Raw genomic sequence first — 22,850 nt, 5'->3', positions numbered from 1 at the left:
TAGGCAAGACAGAGTAAATTATAAAGACAAATTCTAGGCTATAAAGAGGGAGACATTTTCCCTACTTCATTAATTTACACTATTATATAGAAAGGAATTAAATTGGAGAAATGGGAGAATTGATTTAAACCATTGGTTTATAGGCTTATTACCTGATTCAGAAATTCCATTCCTTATAGTATGTATGAAAACGATCCTCTCTCTCTCTCTCTCTCTCTCTCTCCATATACACACACACACACACATACATATAGGTACACACGAACACATATATGCACATGGACATTCATGTATGTATATAATGTATGTGTTTATTATGCATTATGTCATATTGGATAGGGGTTAGTCTTGGATTTGGGAAAACCTGGGTTCAGGTCCGTTCTCTGATACATACTGGCTATGTGACTAGAGAAGTCATTTAGCCTTCCTATGCCCCCAGGAAACTCCCTAATTCTAAAAGTCACAGGAATTGTGGATCTGCATCAGTGGAGGGAGTTTACATAATTGGATGATCTCTACAAAGATGAAATAACAAGTGTACATCATTCATATATGTCTGTGTACGTATCTTGGGCAGCTAGGTGACTCAGTGGACTTAGAATCAGGAAGACTCATCTTCTAGAGTTCAAATCCAGCCTCAGACACTGACTAGTTGTGTGACCCTGGGCATGTCACTTAGCCTTCTTTGCCTCAGTTTCCTTGTCTGTAAAATAAGCTGGAGAAGGAAATGGCAAACCACTCTAGTATCTTTGCTAAGAAAACCCCAAAATGGGGTCACAGAGAGTCAGACATGACCAAAATGACTCAACATCAATGTATGTGTATACACAAAATCCCAGAATCACAAAATCTGAGCCCTGGAAGGGACCCCATCTAGTGCAACCCACACCAAAGATGAATCACTCTTATGGCTAACCTGGCAGATAGTCATCTGGTCTTTACCACAAATGAAAGGGAAGTCACCACTTCTTGAGGCAGCCAATTCTGCTTTGGAAAGTTCTAATTGTTAGAAAGATTTTTCCAGACGTTAAGCCTAAATTTTCTTCTTTGCAACGTCTACTTATTGCTCCTGGCCCTGTCCTCTGAAGCCAAACAAAACAAGTCTGATTCCTCTTCCATGACAGTACTTCATATACTTGAAGACAGCAATTATCCATTCTCCCCCCACCCCACCCCACCCCACCAACATTCTCTCCTCCAGGCTAAACATTCCATGTTCCTTCAACTACTTTTTATATAACGTGAACTAAACTCTTTTCACCGTTGGGGCTGAATTCCTCTGGATACTTTCCATTTTAACAACATCCTTTTAAAACTGTGGCACCTAAAACTGATCATCATGCTCCAGATGTGGTCTGATGAGAGTAAAGAGAAATACTCACCTCCTTATTCCTGGAAGCTACGTCTCTCAGTGACAGGGTAAGATTGCATTAGCTTTGGGGGCAGCCACATTATATTGGATTTTTCAGTTCCGCTAACACATGTGTATGTTAATATGTGTGTATGTGCAAACTTCCTAGCACTTAAAGATTATACAAAAATGCCTCAGGAGTTAGTGATAATACTACAGACCTTCAAGTAGAAATGGATAATCACTAGTCGAACATAATAGCAATTACAATTAGTAAATAGTAAATGCTTGTTGAATTGAGGATATTCTATAGAATATTCCTATCTCAAATAGAGTGATGGACTAGATGACCTTTGAGGTCATTTCTAACCCTGAAATGCTATGATTCTCTATGTATGTTTTAATCCCCCACTATAGTTGTCAAATGTACCTTATAGTTTGTACCTAGCAGAAACCTGTAAACGTGACAAATATCAGTGAGGCCAGTAACTTTCACCAAGATGCATTAAGCCAAACATACATAGACAGTAAAGAGTTTGGCTAACATATATTGTGATTCCCATTAAATACTGTGATAAAATAAGGTTTTATCCTGACATCAACTCTACATAAGAGGCATGAACTAAACAAAATCCATTTGATATTTTCATTTGTGCACACTGTAGATTTAAAAAATGTGTCACTTTTGTCTTTCTATCCTCAACACCCAGCAGAGCACATACATGAGAGGTACCTAATAAAAACTTGTTGAATTGAATTCATGATCAGGTTGATGATATTAACAGTGATGATGCTGGTGGAGATGCCTAACTCTGTGCCTAACAGAACAGGAGCAAAAAAGACAAAGGAGTCACTGTGGACAAAATAAATATCATACTGTAGTTTTAATATAACTACCCAAAAAGGAGAGAATAAGATGTATAAACCAAAATACACAGTGAAATTCTATCATACCCACATTTAATATATGTAAATTTATCTCTAGGTACTGGGCAAAGAGAGAGAGAGAGAGAGCAAAGGAGAAAGAAAAATGATATATAAAAACTGTAAGCAATTAGCTAGCTGTCCTGCTCATTGCCATTCCACTCAATGGTATATGTCCAAGAGTCAGTCAGATGTGAAGATGTAGACTGGTCTCCAAGCTTGCTGCTGCCTCTTTCTTAGCATGCCTCACCTCATTTGCGGAAGGAGAAGCTGGGGAATGGAGTGGTAGGGGATAGAGGCTCAGCAGTGACTTCCAGTCAAAGTTCAGTCTGCAGCCCAACCCAATTATAGGCAATCCATAGATTCAGATCAGACCTGTGGAGCTGGCTTTTCTACAATGTTTCAAGATGCCAGAGGCTTTTCATCTTAGAAATCTATTCCAGAGAGAGGGTCATTTTGACTTTGTGGAAGTTAAAGGATTTTCACCTTGCCATCTGACTTTAGAATCTACCTCCGGGGCAGCTAGGTGGCACCGGCCCTGGATTCAGGAGGACCTGACTTCAAATACAGCCTCAGACACATAACACTTATTAGCTGTGTGACCCTGGGCAAGTCACTTAACCCCATTGCCTAGCCAAAAAAAAAAAAATCTACCTCCAGATAAGATGAGATTCTAGGGCAGTCAAAAGGAATCCTCAAGTAATCCTGCCACTAAATTTAGTATCAATCCAACCTTTAGTACAGAGTACAGTGTTCATTTTGAGGCTCTACAATTTGAGACACATTGAAGCCTTGAAGAATTATAAGAACAAAGAAACATTTAACAGGATAAAATACCCCACAATCCAGAGCTGGCCTTAGAGTTCAGCCATTTTATAGAAGAGCAGTACTCTGAGGTCACGAGGTGTATACTTAAAGACTCAGAGATTATTAAATCTGGAAGGAACCTTGAAGATTATATAATTCCACCTCCTCATTTCACTGATAAATAAACTAAGCCCCAAAGACTTTCCACCATATTCCTATAGCTGATGAGTGGCAGAAGTAAAACTTAAAACCACATCTCTTGGTTCTAAATCCAGGGCTGGAGATTCTGGTCCCATCCCTACCACCACTACTAACTCTAAAGTGTTCTGGTACAATGTGTCTCATTCTCCTACTGCATGCCATGAAATGATTCTCAGTTGTATGCTGCTATCCCATTACCCTTCCCCTATAACCCCAGAACTCTGAAAGTCCGAGGCTCTCCCCTACCCGTGAGTCAGTAAAACCTGTGAAATTCTCCTCTCAGTTCTGCCTTCACTTCCCACAGCTGAAGCAACTCTTACTGGTATGTGTCCATGCCTGTAAGACTGGCCCATTGGCTATAGGCCTTTTACCACATAATCTCGCAAAAAGAAATGAAGCTCTTTCACTGGGAAATGTACAGGGAGGAGTTTTTTGTACTTTTAGTCTGGATAGAACTATAATTATAACCCAAATAGCCCCCAAATTGCTTGGCATAACTCTTAAGAATTGATAAGGAAGACATTTATGGGCCAAACATTATGCCCTAGAACAGAAATATTGGCCTACCACACAATGTAACTGGGAAATATTTAAGAAAATAAATAAAAATACAACAAAACATAGATGTTAGCATGTGGTTTTCTAAGTCAACATGCGCCTACAGAGATCCTTATATATGGTTTGGTGTCCCTGATTCTATTTGAGCTTTACACCATTGCCCAGGTCCTCTAGTGACCTCTGTACTTCTGGGGCAGCTAAGTGGCATAGAGTACTGGCCCTGGAGTCAGGATGATCTGCACTCAAATCCAGCCTCAGACACTTAACTATCTGTGTGACCCTGGGCAGTCATGTAACCCTCTTTGCCTCAGTTTCATCACTGTAAAATGAGCTGGAGAAGAAAATAGCAAACCACTCCAGTATCTTTGCCAGAAATGGGGTCACAAGGGGCAGCTAGGTGGTGCAGTAGATAGAGCTCCAGCCTTGGAGTCAGGAGGACCTGAGTTCAAATCTGGCCTCAGACACATGACACTTACTAGCTGTGTGACCCTGGGTAAGTCACTTAACCCTGATTACCTCACCCCCCCAAAAAAAGTAAAAAATGGGGTCACAGAGAGTCATGCACTCAACTTTTAAACTTCACCCCAGTCTTGTGATGCCCTGGTTGACGAATGCCTTTCTTAGGAACCACTCTATACATAGGCTGGCTCCAGTAATGCTTAAGTCTACACCTGAGCTATCTTCTCTCCATTGAGCCTATTGGCATACTTTCCATCCAGCTCTGGAATTACAAATAAATCAATGCTGCCATTGTTACTGGATAGGGTACTACTCCCTTCTGGATCCTCTCACTATCCCTGCAACTTTCCAAACCAAAACATTCCCCTCTGACACCACATCTCCGCACATATTGTCTCTCCTTTTTAGAATAATAGCTCATACAGCTTATAAGTATCTGAGGCAAGATTTGAACTTAGGTCTTCCTGACCCAACGTCTAACATGTTGTCCACTCGATCACCTAGCTGGGCAGCAGCTGCTTCACTTTTGGATTTGTATCCCCCATACTCTACACAGAGGAAGCACTTAACAAATGCTGTTTCTATCACTACCACTTCTGGAATAATAAGGGAACGTTTTTCCCTTGGTTTCAGACAAAACACAAGGAGAAATATGGCACATTCAAAGAACTAGAGCCAAGAATGTTGGGCACTGTACCAGTTGCCAACAATAATGTCTGATTTATGAGACAGGATTCCTAATAAATCTCTCAATATAGATATTTGGCATCCAAAATGCCTTAAAGAATGGACAGAATTCACATACCTCAAAACAGCTGACAGGATGCTAGCACAGCATATTTTCCAAGTCCCATAAAGAAAGGTTCAGGTGAAAATGATCACGGTGACAATTCTGAATAAATTATCCCAACAACAAAATGTCCTATTCATACGTTGGCTAAAGAGGCATATCCCTCCGATCAGTACATTCTGAACACCCTTGACTTGGATCTAAGGTCTGCCTTACACTATGTGTTGCAAATATTTTTAACTAGCATTCTCTTGTCAATTTCTTTAAGAAAAGAAAAGAAAAGCTCTAAAAAGGGCAAGTAAAATGTTACCTTCAATAGTTGGGTACTCCCAAATATGCTCTGTCTTACTAAAGCATCAAAAGGATTTATATTGGTTTACACTAAGTGAACGTAGGACCCCCCACACTCCTAGGGCAGCTAGGTGGCAAGTGGATAGAGTAGCAACCCTGGAGTCAGGAGGACCTGTGCTCAATCCAGCCTCAGACACTTCACTATCTGTGTGACCCTGGGCAATCACTTAACACTGTTTGCCTCAGTTTCCTCATCTGTAAAATGAGTTGCAGAAGAAAATAGCAAACCACTCCATTATCTTTGCCAAAAATGGGGTGACAGAGAGTCGTGCATGTTGAATAAGACTCAACAACAAAGCACACTAAGTGAAAGCAAGTGATAATCATTCAGCAAATTTGCGTGTCTACTTTACAGTACATGTTACACTTGGATAAGTTCTGGGAGGAATACAAAGAATGATGAAAAAATAGACCCTACTCTCAATAAGCTTACATGCTAGTCAGGGTAACATGACTGTCACATCCTTGATTCCCAGAATTTCTGTAACCCAAGCTCACTCAGCAAGATGGCAACCACATTAACTGTTCTAAAGAATGCATAAGGAATTAATTGTCTTAGAAAAACAAGAAAACTGCTATTCTAAAAATAATTTCCCCAGAGAGCTACATGAGAAGGAAAATAAAAGTAAACATGAAACCTAAAAGCAAAGCATAAAATTCAAACAGGGTTAAAGTAAGCGAGGCCAGATATGTATGATGATAAGTGAGTCTTTTGCCTTATCTTGCCAGGACCCAGGCTTCCATGCCTCTTCTCACAGTCTCTTCACCATGCCCCTTCATGGGTACCCTTGCCCCACCTTTCTCCAGAACTCCTTTTGAGTTGTAGTTCCCCATTCAAATGGAAATTCCTGGAGGGTATCCTTGCTCCATCCTTTTGCCAGCACCCCGTCCACCGTTTGAATGTAAGCTCCTTGAGGACAGGAACTGTCTTGTTTGCTTGTATTTAAATCTCTGATGCTTAGCACAATGCCTGGCACAGAGTAAGTACTTAACACACACTTTATCTACCTTCCTATTAATTCTAAAGGTAAGTACAGTTTGTTTCTATTCTCTTAATTAAGAGAATAATTCTCTTCAGGTCTTCTAGGACCTACACCTAAATTCCTTAAATAGTAGCATGCAACATTTCAATGGACTGGACTGTCTCCAATTTCTTTACATTTATTAAGTCTTTGACCCAGTTTAGCCCTGTACCTCACTTCTCCTTGGTTTCTACATGACTCCCTTTTCTAAACCATTTCTGCCATCATTTCCCTTTTTTCTTGCTGCTCCTACTTCTCTCTCCTCTTGGTGCCTCCTTCCATCTTTGTCACTTTCTAATCCTGAATTATATTGTATGTTCACAAATACTCTGGCTTCTTTGCCTTCTAAATTTGTTTTTCCACATAATTTTCCTTTGTTTTCCCTCATTTCTTTGGAAAGTGAATTTAGAATCAAAAAATTAAAAACAAAACTTCTCTACTTTATTCCAAATACTCATCAGCCTAGAGAGATTCTTCCATTTTTGTTCTCCCTCATACTTCCCCATTACAACCCATTCCAATTGTTCCCATGGAATAGACCCCTTTTTTGTGTACCAACGTCTCTTTATCTGTCACCTCCTTGACTTAATAAAAACCCTGTCTTTGTGTTCTCAGCATCTCACACGTTACAAATAGTAGATACTCAAAATACCACCCTCTCCCTAACTATAATATTTCTGAAGCTTTCATCCTTGCCATCTACTCTTCTGTCTCTATACTTTCTCCTTCAGTGAACTAACCGACTCCCATCGCTACAGGTATCACCTGAGTAACTGACTTTGGTAACTAGCGTTCTACCCTTCACCCCTCTTCTCAGCTCTAGGGCCTCATTCTGAATGGCCTACAAGACATTTCCCCTTGGATATTCTGCCATCATCAGAAGCTCAAAATGTTTAAAACAGAATTTATTCCCATTGCCCCCCAAACTAACTTCCTTTCAAAACTTCCTTCTTTCTGCTGTCTCCTTTTTCATTTGGAAAAGGCTTTGAAAACTACTCAGAAAGGCAAAACCTGAGCCAAAAAGAAAATGTTATTGATTCGCTTTTTTTTTTACATACTCACCTTCTCTTCACAAACAATGTCACATTGAGTTTATCAAGAAATATAATACACAAAACTAAAATGTGGCCCTCCACAAAATTCCCTTCAAGATACTAACCAACCACATTCTGAAAAAAAAAACTGCAAGTACTTTGTACTGTTCTTACACTATCATTAAAATAAACTCAAGAAACACAACAGAAATCTCAGCATTTCTCCCTAGAGGGAAAAATAACATCATCACCAATAGACATTGATAAGCAATGAGCAAATATGGAGTGGAGATGGAAGGGGTGTTCTCCAGAACATCCTCTTAACAAAGGCAGTTTTGAGGCAATGGATTTGCCCTTTAAAGCCATTACCCCTGGATGCCACTTACTTATTTACACCACTTACTGGCCTGAGAAGTAAATACATTCTGGTTGTGTCCATAGAACCATCTCAACCACCATATTTGAGTAGCACATGTCAATGGTTACCAGAATTTTGGAACAAACATAGAGACTCAGACATTTCCACACAGAAGAACATGAAAGACAATCACAGATTGACAACATTTGCTGCAATTTGGTACATCAGGCGCAAAAACAGATTGATCAAAAAAATGTGCAACACGTGTGTTAGTTTAGCAATGGGAACTAAATGAAATGTTTGTAAGAGGATGTGTGTGACGGGAAGCACAATCCTCTTGGCAGATTGTGCTTCAGTGGAGACATGAACCAAATGAGCAAATAGTACCTGTCATGGTCTCATTAAGTGGTTCTGGACCCTTAAAGGCAAAACCATCAATCTTGATCCATTCACCTCCTAAATTAGGAAAATGCAACTTGAAAATTAGGGAGAAAAAAAGGAAACTTGGCTTTTCCACATGTCACTCCCTCCTTAATATATGTTTAAATTATATTGTTGAGAAGTGGATTGCAAAGGATGGGTCTGCTATACTGAGATATATATATATTTCACGTCACTCAGCAATGGAGAGGCAGTAGGGCCTATTGGGCAGAGAGCTAATCTCAAAGACAATATGGCCTGCGTTCAAATCCTGTCTCTGACACATCCTGGCTATGTGACCCTGAGCAAGTCACATATCCTCTGAGTGCTCTAGGCAACTCTCTGAGATTCTAAGGTTCAGAGAAGATATCAACTTGCATTGATGTGGGAATTTCCTTGCCTGAGAGCTCCCCTTACCAATGAAATAATAGTTTCAGTCCCTATAAACTCAGCTATATAGTTTATTTTAATATATGCTCATTTTAATATATACTCACATAACTTAATATATACTCACTTAATATATAATATGTACAGGTTATTCGGAGGAAAAACAAACAAACTCAGCTCTCTATTTCAAATATTCTAAGGGAAAGAAGAGTGTCTATAATATGGTTCTCGACCTCCAAGCTTACTGCTGACTTGTTTAACCCTCCTAAAAAAAATTCAGCCTTCACGATGACCCTAAGGAAGCAGGGAAGGCTTATTGCCATTTCCAATCTAGGTGACCCAAGACAACCTCCAATTCTGGGAAGACTTACCAAGCAGGCTTTCAGCTCTGTACACGGGGCGACTCACTCCGCTGTGGTTCTCTGAAGTAACCAGCACAAAGTACACTACCCCAGGCTCTGAAACATATGGTTTATATCAAGCCACTGTTTCACATCTCCAGGAGCAACACAGTTGGATTTACTAACCATTTAGTTTAAATGTTATAATAAAACTTGAAAAACTGAATTAAATGAGGAGCCTAACCACAGCTTATCATTTTCAATTGAGATGGCTTACTTTGTTCTAAACATAAGGAAAGTGTACCTGACTCCACGCCCTCAAAAATAAATTACTTTATGTCAAAATACATACACATTGCCATAAATCTGTATCTACATGACAGAGAATATTAGCAGCTTCTCCGTGTGAATTCAAAAGTTGAAAAAAAGAAGTTTGCAAAATGGAAGAACTCTCTCCATTGAATTTTCAGGGTCAAAAAATTCCAACACAGAACTCCAAAAGAATATTTTCACAAGATTTTAGTAAAAATATCACATTACTACAGGTGAGTGAACTTGAAATCCATCTCTAGGGATCAGACGTATATGCAACATTCATCACAATACCTGAATTAACACAGAATTCTATTGCAAGAAGAAATGCTCCTTTAACAATATTTGCCCTCTGTCTCTTGAAAATATCAATAAAAAGGAGACAAAATAATGTGCAATATTTAGGAAGCGCTCATATTGTGAAACTTGGTTCCACTTATTTGATCAGAGTTCATTGGGAAAGGTTAGATGGTCCGGCTTATTTGTCCATTTTTGGCTGAGTCCCAAGATATTCTAGCATCAGGAAAGGATATTAAGCTACCTTGGCAGTACAATATTCAGGAAACATGTCTCCACTAGACTTCCAATTTCAAAAAACAAGGCCCTAGTAGCATTCTGATCAATCACTGCTTTTCTAAATAAGGTACAGATCACAGGCTTGAAGAAGAGATGAAGGTTTGAGGTTTTGTTTTGTTTTGTTTTGCTTGAGAAGTGGATTTTAGCTTTGTCAAAAGAAATAATAACCATTCTCTCTATGTGGGGATCATTTCCCCTGAGAGTACTTTTAGTTGACAAGCCGAGGATACAGCAACAACAGATGCAGTAGACATCATCTGGTATGTTTAGTGTTTCCAGGGTTGGTATTATTTCTGACTCGCCAGGGTAGAGCTCAGTGACATTTGGGGTTTGGCACAATTTCTCGGACTAATTTACAAATGCTTTTCGTTCAGACAAAACACAAAATCATGCTTTGTCAAGCACTTTCTCTCTTCACTCTTTAAATTTATTTGTATTTCAAAGGAAATTTAATCCACATGTTTCTGATTGACTTAAACTTAGCTCATCAGAAAGTTGCTTGGTAAGAACCATTTGTTGTTTAAAAAGCTTTGGAACTCTCTTTATACATGCTTAAAAGCATTTCCTCCTCTACAGCATTTTGGGAGCTGTCCATGAAATTCAAAATCCCAAAAGGTCCAGTTCCATTCTGAACCCAGAAGTCTCCTGGTTTGAGCAAGCTTGAAATTTAAAAAGATACATAAGTCTTGCTTTACTGATAGGTTTATCCATTTCCTCACACCTAGAAAAGATACCTATGGCCAAACAACAGCCAAAGTGAGGTTTCTCACAATTAATCTCAAACCACAACAATTCTGGGAAGGAGATTTGCTTTTATGTTTTGAAACACACAACTCCAAAAAAAGTGGATGGTCAAGAAATGAATGACTGGCTTGCCCTTTTTACCTCCTGTTAGTCTAGTGGTGTTTTCAATTCAAAATTCCAGCACTCTTTAAGCCAAGATCTTAATGCCACCGTTTTCCTGCGGGAAAGAACGGGGAGGAAAAAGTATCCTCAAGTGGCAACAGAAGTGAGACAAAATGGGTACTTTGGGGGGAAATGCTATTCAGGCTCCACAATGATTAAATTTCATTTAATTCAAAGTTGTAAAGCCTTCAACCAAATGCTAAATAAGATACTTGTTGGAAGAGATGTGTCTACTCAAGGTAAAACCCTCCATAGAACCTCAGTATAACAGATGTTTGAAATAAGTACCAGAGTAAAATGAATGCATTCCTAGTTGGAATTAGGATGAGAACAATTTAAAGCTTCTTACCTTTCCATTACCAGAAGGCAAGATGGCAGATTAGATGAAACACTAGACTTGGAGCCTAAAGACTTGACTGAATCTCTGCTCTAACATCTCATGGTCATGTGGCCTAAGACAAGTGTCTTAACCTCTCTGAGCTCAGTTTCCTCAGCTATAAAGTGGGGGTATGACACTTTTGTTAACTACCTAGCAGAATATTGTGAGGAAAACCTTTGTAAATTGGGATGAATATATGTGTATGTACATAGATATGTGTGTAAGGAATTAGTATTTCAGATTTCCTGCTTTATTATCCCATGAATAAAAATCTCAATATTTGATGGTGGGACAAATAAGGTGAATAATAGTGAATGCTTAAGAACCAAATGAAGGCCATAACTTAACTGAAGGAGAGCTTCAAAAGGAAGGGTGGAGGGAGCAAAGAAAACCTAGGGCAAGAACAAAGAACTTGACTCCTGGCACACATTGCTGTCGTCATTCAGTCGTTTTTCTTGGTTGTTTCTGACCCCATTTGAGGCTTTCTTGGCAAAGCTACTGGAGAGGTTTGCCATTTGCTATCATTGATTGATTGATTTTCACTGCTATTCTTGGCTATTAGTGCTTCTTCCTTTAAGTTGACAAGGTATTTACTCGAAGATGATTTGAGTGGGTGAAGTTTCAGAATAAATGGCTTCCAAGGCAATAAGAAATTCAAGGAAATCAAGAAGCCTGCCCACAGACTGTATTCAAAACTATAACTCTATGATTTCATTTAAGATATATTTAGAATGTTGTAGAACTTAAACTGTAGGCATTTTGCCAAAATTTAAGGGGTTCCAAATCTCATGAATTACAGTTGAGAAGGAAAATAGCCTATTGTGAACTACTGTGAACAAACCTTATGAATTTTCAGCCATTCTGCAGAAAGTCATTTCTTGTAGTTCTCAGTTATAAGCAGGTTTTTTAATTTTCTAATTAAAATTTCAAAAATAAGCTATTAAATTTCTTGAGTTGACAAATTTTTATAGGCTTATGCACATTATTGGCTTATATCTCCGAAAAGTCCCTATGAAATAATTCTTCAATGACCTTGTAATTACATATAATTTACAGGAATCATTTGATGATGAAGCTTCACATTATTTCAGTGAGGGAAGCAGAGAATACACAGAGCGGTGGTCTATAACTAAGCTGAATTTTTATTTTGATAGATATTACTTACATATCATACTTGCCTCATTATGCCATCTTTACTATACCTGAATACACAGAATTCATAATTTCTGAAATATAAAATTGATAATATTTCAATTTGTGTGTCTGAAATAAAGCATTTTGAAGATATACCTAAACTTGGCATAGTTATTAGGTTTACCCTAAACATTAGCTAATATGAATACGTGAAAAGCTGAAACATAGTGAGGTAAAATGGCTTGTACAAGAGGACCAGTAAGAGGGCCAGAAGAGTTTGAAGTGGCCATCAGGTCACTAATGCTGAAATCCCCTCCTCTTTAACTGTAGGCTACCTTGTATTACATCAACAATCATTATACGTACATCATGTTTGAATCATTCAGACCACCAAAAGTGGACTTTGGGAAAGCAAGACCATTGTGTCACTTACCCACATCCTCAATAAGGAAGGAGTGCGTATCACCATTCACCTTGATGTAGCTAAGATTTTTCAGTGACTTCCCATAGGCAATGTTGTAATACTCCACAGGTCTAATGGTTGCCTCTTTGGGTGGTTCCCACGTGACTTTCAGGCCCCTCTTAGTGGACTGCAGTCTCACATTCCTTGGCTTCAGAGGGTGATCAACTATGCAAACAGCGTAACTATCAACTTAGAGTAACACGAAGTTTGGCACAATGACTATTAATCAGGGTAAATGAATAACTGCCTTCAGAGGCCAGGGCTGTAATCAGTGACCATCTACAATGGGTCCCAAGAGTCTTAATGCTATTAAAAGCTTAAAGCTGCACTAATACATTTGGGACACCCTGTATTTAAAATTATACCATTTTGAAAATACCTTTAAAAGCAAGGGAATCAAAGAATTTTAAATACAGTAATGTTCAGTTATTAGTTCTTCACAACCACAATAGGAAAACAAACACAATAAGCCCATAAGCATACTAACCAGCTGTAGGTACAAGTTTTAAAAACAAAAGGCAAATCAAAAAAAAACTACACATTCTCCCTCTCTGTGATGATCCTTTTTTCAAAAAACAAAAATGATGAACTAACACTTTTGCATATTTTTTTGGCTACATATATGTATGTATAGAGAGACACACTCTAAGTAAACATTTTAAAGCAATAGCAGGATTTGAGTGATAAAGCTGGTGGTTTAGGAGTATTTGTTTTAATCTAAGAAGAATAATGCCATTCTATCATAATTAGTGAGGAAAAGCTACTGAATTCAAGGTTAAGACATGGAAATATTCAAAAAATTCTTTTTTATGAAGAGACAGACTAAGATGCCAGCAACTCAAGGGAAGCGATCTGATTCTTCATTTTATACCTGATTTCAAGGTTCAACCCTCTTGACTCTGAAGAAGACAAAAGGATAATTTATAAGCACAACAGAATATAGCTTGAATTATAAATTGATAGCCTCCAAACCATTTCCCAATGCTTAAAAAGGAGTCACTAAAATGGAATTAATTTTAACAAAATAGACTGTGACTAGTAATTTATAACAATGCAAAAGGAGGACATTAAATGGCCAAGTTATGCTCCATCAACTTTCTGGCAGTCTGCATCTGATGCTTACTATTGTGGAACATAAGGCACTCACATCAAAGAAAAATTCACACTCAATAAAACAGAGAGTTTTAAATAAAAGATTTTAAATTAGTAACATTTACAGAAAAAGAAGGGGAAAAGGATTGATATATGATGGCACACACATTATGTTAAGGGATGGAAACATGATGGGGTAAATGATTTTTAACACTGAATGAGAGGACTGAATTTAATTAGTAAATGTTTCTGAAATACAGTTAAAAACTAAAAAATTCTGGTTATTCTTTTCAAAAGTCAGCTTTTTGTCTTTAAAAGTGAAGCACTTTTTGAGACCACTGATCAAAGAAACTACCAAGTGACAGAAAGATTTGATGATATTTGAAGCTTTTAGATAAAGAATGTCTACTCAATGGCATGGGTAACACTATTATCCACTAATGAAATTATATATATAAGTATATGGGTTGCTGAGCAAAAGTGGGGGGAGGGGGATGGAAATTCATGAATAATCCTTTTCCTTACCATTGAATTCTATTTTGAAAGTGAAACATCATGCCTTGATCAGAAGCGTTTGCACAAGAAAATTGAAGGAGATTGGCTTTGTCATGAAATGTAACGTGTTTAATTCAAACATAATTGTGAATTCAACACTTAGCCTGTAAACAACACAGAATCCACCTATGTCAAATAATTAGCTTTTGATAATGGGATAATTCACGAATTTGCCAATTTTTTTCTCTCTTTATAGCTGCTGGATTTATCTTTCACTGTGACAGGGTACATTACAATCCATACCCAGGAATGCATCTAACCTCAAAAGGTTAGACAACATTCCCTCTTCCCCCCAAAAAAGGAGTTGAGCCATTTAGCATCATTCAAAACCATCTGGACTACTGGTACTGATCAAATAAAAGGAAGAAACAAGTCTGGGCCTAATAAGAAACAGTTTGGCTATTCAAAACTGCCTAATTCCCCAAACCTGAATGTCCCACACATACCTCCTAACAGAGTTCATTGTTTTATTTGCTTCTGTTTATCCTAATTCAGAAATAACTTGGTTTTTGTATCAATAATAAGTAATTACTAATAAGTAATCAGTGCCCTGGTTCATCTGAAATGGTGTCAAACTGTTCTACTGACAATTTGGCTCAGTCGTTGCCTTTATAGCACTTGGAAAACAAAAGGAAACAAATCCTACTTTCACTCTAAAATAAAGACAACAGAATGGATGTCCCTGATACCACATAAATTACCTTCTTAAAGAAATTTGCCATTAGTGACCTTGCCAATTTATTGTATCAATTGAAAGCTAATCAATTTGGCCAGAGCTGACCTATGCCAAACTATGAAGAAACTAAAGTCTATTTTTGGTTCTTACATCCTTTCTTTCTGAACCTTTTTCCCCTTTCACGTATGGCCTCTTTCTCACATTTCCCTATACATTCTAAAACTACCCTCTACTACTCAGTGCTCAGTGAACTCATTCAGAAAGGTATCTTAGGAATGCTTTCATACCAAGATACGTATAATCAATAAGGTTTCAAAGACAACTCTCCTAGAGATATTTGCATTTTACCTGCATAAAAAGCCTTAAACAAACAAAATGAATCTTTAATGACAAGATCTGAAACTTGAGCAATATGAATGGTGGAAGTATTTTGGGAGTATCAGGGCCTTTTTAGGGCCCCTGAAATCATACCATGAAGGCCTCCATATACTGTACCTATTCATAAAGTCAAAATGAATTTAAGTTTCTTGTTTCACAAAGCAGGTTAGTCCATGTGGCAACATGTGAATAACATTTTCCCAAACAAGTAAACAAAATCTATCAATAGCCACTTTTTTTTAAAGACTATCTTTTCAACCTTGATGTTTGAAGCTGACTTCCCAGACAGGATTCTTACCCAACATTATCAACACTTAGCCCAACCAGAAAGGAAATGGGAAGAAACTGGGCAAAAGCCAACCTTCCCTGTGGTCCCTTTCTTTCCTTCTCAATCCTTTTAGCCTGAGGTGAACTCTTGTCAAAGTAACTGACAACACCCCTCTATGGGTACTGAAGGTTACTTACATGGTTCTGGGAGGAAAGCATTTTAGGCAGGTGTAGATTTGCCTGATAGGAGATGGTTTGATGAAAAATTTGCTTTCATTGCCAGAAGCATGACATTTCCCTCTATTTCTCACCTTTATTTTGAAGACCTACATGGCTTTGTTGTTGTTGAGGTTTTTGGTTTGTTTTTTTTTTACTATAAAATCATGCAGTCACTAATGCAGTTTGGGGGTTGGCATTGTGTCATGTTGGGAGATTATAAAAGAATGCAACAAAGTCCTGGCACATAAAGCTTAATAAATGCTTGTTGATTTGAACAAGCCTGGAAGGTTAAGGTAGAATGTCCATCCCAATGTAATTATAGTTGTTTATCTTCTTTAGGTAGCTAATATGGACAGTATACTAAAAAGCAGAGATATCACCTCACCAGCAAAGATCCATATAGTCAAAGTGATGGTTTTTCCAGTAGCAATGTATGGCTGTGAGAGTTAAACTATAAGGAAAACCGGGCATCGAAGAATTGATGCTTTTGAATTGTGGTGTTGGAGAAGACTTTTGAGAGTCCCTTGGACAGCAAGGAGATCAAATCAGTCAATACTTGAAGAATTAATTCAGACTATTCACTGGAAGGTTTAAATACTTTGGCCATATTATGAGAGGACAGGATTCATTGTAAAAGACTCTGATGTTGGGAAAGATTGAAGGCAAAAGGAAAAGGGAATGGCAGAGGTTGAGATGGATAGAGAGTGTCATGGAAGCAACAAATATGAGCTTGGACAGACTTTGGGAGATAGTGGGGCTTGTGTGCTATAGTCCATGGGGTCACGAAAAGAGTCAGAGACAACTGAATAACTGAACAACAAAAACAACAGAATCTCCTTTAGAATTAATTCTTCTTGAGGGAAAGCATAATGTACTAGCAGAGTTCTGGTCCTGGAGTAAGGGAGAACTGGACACATATCTTTCCTCTGACGCTAGCTGAGCATGAATGGGCAAGTCACCTAATGTCTGTGGACCTCACACAACTCTCTGAGACTTATCTTCTAAGTTATAGACAGCAATCCACCTTTTAGCACAGGGATTATGTTGAGGATACAGATAAAAAGCAAATGATCTACCTTAGATATGGGGTTCCCATTTGAAATCACAAATTCTCGTTGGATGTTCTGCTTGTCTTAGGCAAACACTACTAGGAGCACCTTTTAACACTCTGATAGCTGGCTCTCTAAAGAAAAAAGAACTGCAAAAGAGGGGATCTTAAGATGCAAGTGGAACCATTTAACTTGATACAGAAAAGGGTGGGAGGTAGCTGAAGAAGACTAGAGTACATGACAGGTTATTGTCTACTCATTTGGTTACCAGATGTTCTTTTTCTCCAGAGGAAGCAAAATGAGGAAATGGGTTTAAGCTGCAGCATAAGGGATTTAGGTTAAATAAAAAGAAGAATTTCCTCCCTGGATTTTTCCCCATCCCCACCCATTCAAGAAAGACATATGCTCAGTTTCTCCAGACAGGGCTGGGCACCTGGAAATAGTCTGCTGGGCCTCAAGCTACTTCACTTTATCATTGTGGTTCCCCACAGTCAATGTTATCCAGACCTTGTATGGTGGACCCTGCATAAAATAATATCAGCGTGACCCTTTGATGATTTTGCTGATACATTTGCAAAAGACAAGGTACTACCAAGGAATGTTAAGTGTGAAAATCACCAGGTTAGGTGATGCTGGGTCCAGTTGAGATCATTACCTGCCTGGTGTGGCCAACATTTTATCACAGAAGCCAGCCGCTAATTACTGATATGAAACCCTGAGACATTAAAGGGTCATTTTATAGTCTTTTTTTTTTTTTGAGAAAAAAAAAGTTTTAATTTGGGCTGTAATTAGGGGTTGCTCAGTCTGCAATCTCCAACTTCACTTTTCTTTTTTCCCAACCTTCACCCTGTACTTAAATAGTTCAACTCTACACTGTCCTCTTCTCTTGAATTCTTGCCCCTTTGTACTACCAATACTCACATCAATCAATCAATAAACATTTATTAAATATACTATGTGCCAGGCACTGTGCTAAACACTGGGGATACAAAAAGAGGCAAAAGACAGTCCCTGCCCTCAAGGAGCTTACAATCTATCTTGCCTGTTTCCTACCTTCCATTCCTATTCCTGATTCGTTACCCCCATGCTACCAAAGACAGCTACAGTAACCAGACAACCATGTTGATTGGCTCCACTAAAAATTTCTATTAACTAACCTCAACTGGTCCTTTACTGTAGCGCTATTTTTTTTAACTTTCCCTAAAGTGAACTAGTTCAACCTACACTATTCTCTACTCTTTCATGCCTTCTGTTACTCACTTATCTTGTCACTAATTATGCCGTGCCAAATCCCAAGCCTAGATTATTCCAAAGTATCATCTGCCTCCTTCAATCCTACTCTGTTGTTACTGAACAGAATTGGAAGACATCATGGAATTAGAATGACTGAATCTACTTCAAACTTATATTATCTAATCTAAAATGAACCCCCACGGTAGCAAGGCAATACTCCTATTACTTCATAACTGATTCTTCACCCCAGATCCAAGGGTGGAGAACCTGCAGCCTCAAGGACCATGTGGCCCTCTAGGTCCGTGGGTGTGGCCTTTTGACTGAGTCCAAGGGTTACAGAACAAATCCTTTTATTAAGGGGATTTGTTCTGTGAAGTTTGGATTCAGTCAAAGGGCCGCAGCACTTGAGGACCTAGCCGGCCACATGTCGCCTTAAGGCCACAGGTTCTCCATCCCTGCCCCAGAAGCTATTATTAATAGCTTTTTCTTAGAAAAATAATTTTCTAAGCCTCCTATACCACCTCTTCCTCCCATTCTCGTAGCTTAGGACCTCACCTCATACTTGCCAAGAAAATAAAGGTAACTTGTCAAGAGCTCCCTCTTGGAGTCAGTCAGTCAATAAACATCTATAAGCACCTACTATGTGCCAGGCACTGTGCTAAGTGCTGGGGATACAAAGAAAGGTAAAAGACAATCCCTGCTCTCAAGGAGATCACAATCTAACAGGAGGGAGGTAATATACAACCAACTACATACAAAAAAATTTACATATATAATGAGTCGCAAATAATTAAAAAGGGAAGGCGCTAATTAAGAGGGGTCAGGAAAGGCTTCCTGTAGAAGGTGGGATTTTAGCTGGGACTTGAAGGAAGCCAGGAAGACCAGGAGGCAGAGATGAAAAAGGAGAGAATTCCAGACATAGGGGACAGTCAGAGAAAATGCCAAGGCAGAAGATGGGATGTACCAAGGAGGCCAGTACCACTGACCCACAGAGTGCGTGGCACAGTGTAAGAAGACTGGAGGAAATGTGTTTGGGGGGTTGAGAGCAGGCCTGTTATGAAGGGCTTTGAATGTGAAACAGAAGATTTTATAGTTGACCCTGGAGGGTCACTTATGTCAGAGCACCCCGACCTGTGCTTCAGTTTCCTCATGTTGGATAATAACATTGACTCTGAGGTCCTATCCAGCTCTATGTTTATGATCCAATAAACATTCTTAGCTCTGTCCCCTACTACTCACTCAGATGGCCACTATCTCATTTAAGCTCCCATTGGCTTTTTCCTATTCTATTGCAACAGCTTACTGACAGGTCTTTCTGCCTCAAGTCTAAGTGAGTTTTCCTAAAATGCATGTCTGACCATGTCACTCTCTTGTGCAATAAATTCAGATGGATCCCTATTGCCTTTAGAATCAAATATAAACAGCTTGGCTTTCAAAGTTCTTCACAATCTTGCCTCAACTTGCCTTTACAGACATTATACTCCTCTCCTTTATACATTATTACTCCTCTCCTTCCTACACCCTACTCTTCAGTCAGACCAGACTTATTGTTGTTACTCACATGGAATTCTCCAATCCCCTTTCCATGCCTTTTTACTGGCTCTCTCCCATACCACCTCCTCACCTCTTAAAATCCCTTGTTTCTATCAAAACTTAGGTCAAGCACCACCATGTGAGGACTTTTCTGATTCCACCAGCTGTTAATGTTGTTCCTGTCAGAGTTACCTCTGTGTATGTGTGTGTGTGTATCCATGTGCGTGCATTTAATTGTTTCAGTCATGCCCAATTCCTCATGACTACATTTGGGGTTTTCTTGGCAATGGTACTGGAGTAATTTGCCATTTCCTTCTCCAGTTCGTTTGACAAATGAGGAAACTGAGGCAAACAGGGTTAAGTGACTTGCCCAGGGTCACACAGCTAGTAAGTGTCTGAGGCCATATCTAAACTCAAGTCTTCCTGACTCCAGGTCTAGAGCTCTATCCACTATGGTGCCTTTTATTGACTTTGTATATATCCTGAACATATAGATCTATATACCATTTCTCCCTTCCCATAGAAAATAAGCTTCCTGAGATCAGGGGCTGTTTCACTTTTGTCTTCCTAGAGCCTAGGGTCTAGTACAACGCCTTGTACATTTTTGGTTGTTCAGTCATTTCAGATGTCCCCACATGGGGTTTTCTTGGACTGGAGGGGTTTGCCATTTCCTTCTCCAATTTATTTTACAGATGAGGAAACTGAGACAAATAGGATTAAGTGACTTACCCAGAGTCACACAACTAGGAAGTATCAAAGACTGGATTTGAACTCAGGTTCTGTAATAGTAGGTACTTAATAAAAATATCTCTGGGTCAGTTAGGTTGTGCAGTGGATAGAGCACCAGCCCTGGAGTCAGGAGGACCTGAGTTCAAATCTAGCCCCAGACACTTGACATTTACTAGCTGCGTGACCCTGGGCAAATCACTTAACCCCTATTGCCTCACCAAAAAAAAAAAAGAGGTCAATAAAAATATCTCTTGACTGATTGACTCAGATAGAGTAGGAATAAAAAGTAAGAATACAAAAAGAGTAACTGACTCCCCACTCTGAATGACCAGTCTCATTCTGGTCAGCCTCAGAGATTCAGATTTGGTCTAGAGGAATCTTGAAAGATCAAGTTAATTCAAGGGCCAAATCATGGATTTGGGTATTCTCAAAGGTAAATAAAGTCACTCCTACAGATCTTGACAGGCAACATAGAAGAAAATCTGGTGCCCAAATCAGAAAATCTATGTTTGAGTTCTAGTTTTTCCACTAATTAGCTGTATGACCTTAGGAACTCACCGTCTGACTGGCTGAAGCTCAGGTTCTTCATCTGTAAAATGGGAATAATTCTTACCCTATCTCACATGGGATTAGAGTAAGGTAAACCTTAAAGTTTTATATATATGTGTGTGTGTGTGTGTGTATGTGTGTATTTATTTATTTATATTTACTTATATGTGTATATGTATATGAAAACTATTTTTATTACCATCTCTCAGACCTGTGCTAGAATGGACATCAATCTTCTGTTGTTTCCAAAATTAGCCGTAACCTCCCTATGGTCCCCAGACCAGGTATCATCAAAACCATGTCCTAGAACACTTTGTGAAAAGGCTTAAGATCAGAACAGAGTCCAGATCCCTTGGACCAGGTCAGAAATAGATTACCTTCTGCCAGCTAAGCAGAGCAGTGCACAAAGCACTATGGAGTCAGGAAAACCTGAATTCAAATCCTGTCACAGACACTTAGGAGCTGTATCACCTTAGGCAAGTCACCTCACCCTATTTGCCTCAGTTTCTTCATCTGTAAAATGAGTTGCAGAAGGAAATAGTAAAACCACTTCAGTATCTTTACCAAGAAAACCCCAAATAGGGTCATGAAGAGTCAGACACAACTGAACAACAACAATACATATACATAACTATCATTTTAAAGAAAAGAATTTGAGGCTGTCATAAAAGCAGAAAATCTGGTATGTTATGCTTTCTCTGGGGCCCACAATCTTACTTCTGTCATACATATTCCAGCATGTTTCTTCTCTGCTACCTAGACCTTACCTTGTGTAATCAAGTACCATTTTGTCTTTTTAAACTGGCTCCAATTCTAGGACATCCCAGAGTAATATGAAAGCATTCTGCAAATTCTCAATCCTAAAGAAAATTCTTCCCACTTAATCCTGTTACCTCATGACAAGAGTGAGCTCTTATTTTATATCCCAATTTCAACAAACAGCTTCACTCTTTTTTTATTGTTTTTTGCTGGACCTGTGATTTTATTATTGTAGAGTACTCCTGATGAAACTGGAGAAGGAAATAGCAAAAAGGAAATGAAGAGTCAGACAAGACTGAACTACAATAACAACATCAACTATCGCCCTCCCATTACATTATAAATACTTCAAGAGCAGGAACTGCCATTTTTTACCTTTATAATCTAAGTACTTAGCACAATGACCTTCAGGTCATAAGTATTTAATAAATGCTTATTAAACTGAATCCTCAAACCAAAAATCATTGGCCCTGAGAGCTTCAAGGGACCTTGGAGGCTCCTCACCATAGAATCTCAGAGTTGAAAACAACCTTACAGATGATCTAAGCCAATCTAAAATGAATCCTGAAAATGAATCTCCTCTACTGTCATCATCCAGGCTTCATGCAAACCCATAAAGCTCTCAAACCAACCATTTCCATTTTTTGAAAGCCTGAATAAGAAAGAAGTTTCTTCCCTTTAATCAAACCGAAATCTGGCACTTGGCAAGTTGTACTCACTGCTCCTAGTTTGACCTCTGGACCCAAACAAAATAAATCTATCCCTCTTCCATATGACAGCCCTTCAAATTCTTGAAGTCACATCCCTATCATTTCCCCCCAAAATCTTGCTTTCTCCAACATAAAAATCCTATTTCCTTCAATTGACCTTCCTAGCATATTATCTCCCACTCACTCAACTTTTACCTTGTTCCAGTATGTCAATGCCCATCTTAAATCTGGTACCTAGACCTGCATACAACACTGCAGGGAAGTCTACCAGGGAAATATCACACCCACCTCCTGGATAGTAGGATGCAGTCTAAGAAGGCATTAA

The 22,850-nt window shown here is 38.8% G+C and overlaps 1 protein-coding gene across 3 annotated transcripts in view; it reads right to left on the bottom strand.

Moving 5' to 3' along the window:
- The window catches only part of LOC114031534 (fibronectin type III domain-containing protein 1-like), a 121,883-nt gene that overhangs the window by 72,346 nt on the left and 26,687 nt on the right, over positions 1-22,850 (bottom strand). For all 3 annotated transcript variants that reach the window (XM_027846667.1, XM_027846669.1, XM_027846668.1), the window contains exons 2-4: positions 12,747-12,941; positions 9,037-9,123; positions 8,243-8,311 (exon numbers count right to left, since the gene is read on the bottom strand). In XM_027846667.1, coding sequence (XP_027702468.1) covers positions 8,243-8,311; positions 9,037-9,123; positions 12,747-12,941 — 351 coding nt within the window. The remainder of the gene's footprint in view (positions 1-8,242; positions 8,312-9,036; positions 9,124-12,746; positions 12,942-22,850) is intronic.

This window comes from Vombatus ursinus, unplaced genomic scaffold (genome assembly GCF_900497805.2).
Source record: "Vombatus ursinus unplaced genomic scaffold, bare-nosed wombat genome assembly UNPS02015175.1, whole genome shotgun sequence".
NCBI lineage: Eukaryota > Metazoa > Chordata > Mammalia > Diprotodontia > Vombatidae > Vombatus > Vombatus ursinus.
Note: the sequence above shows the minus strand (reverse complement) of the source record. Positions and strands in the feature narration are given on the sequence as shown.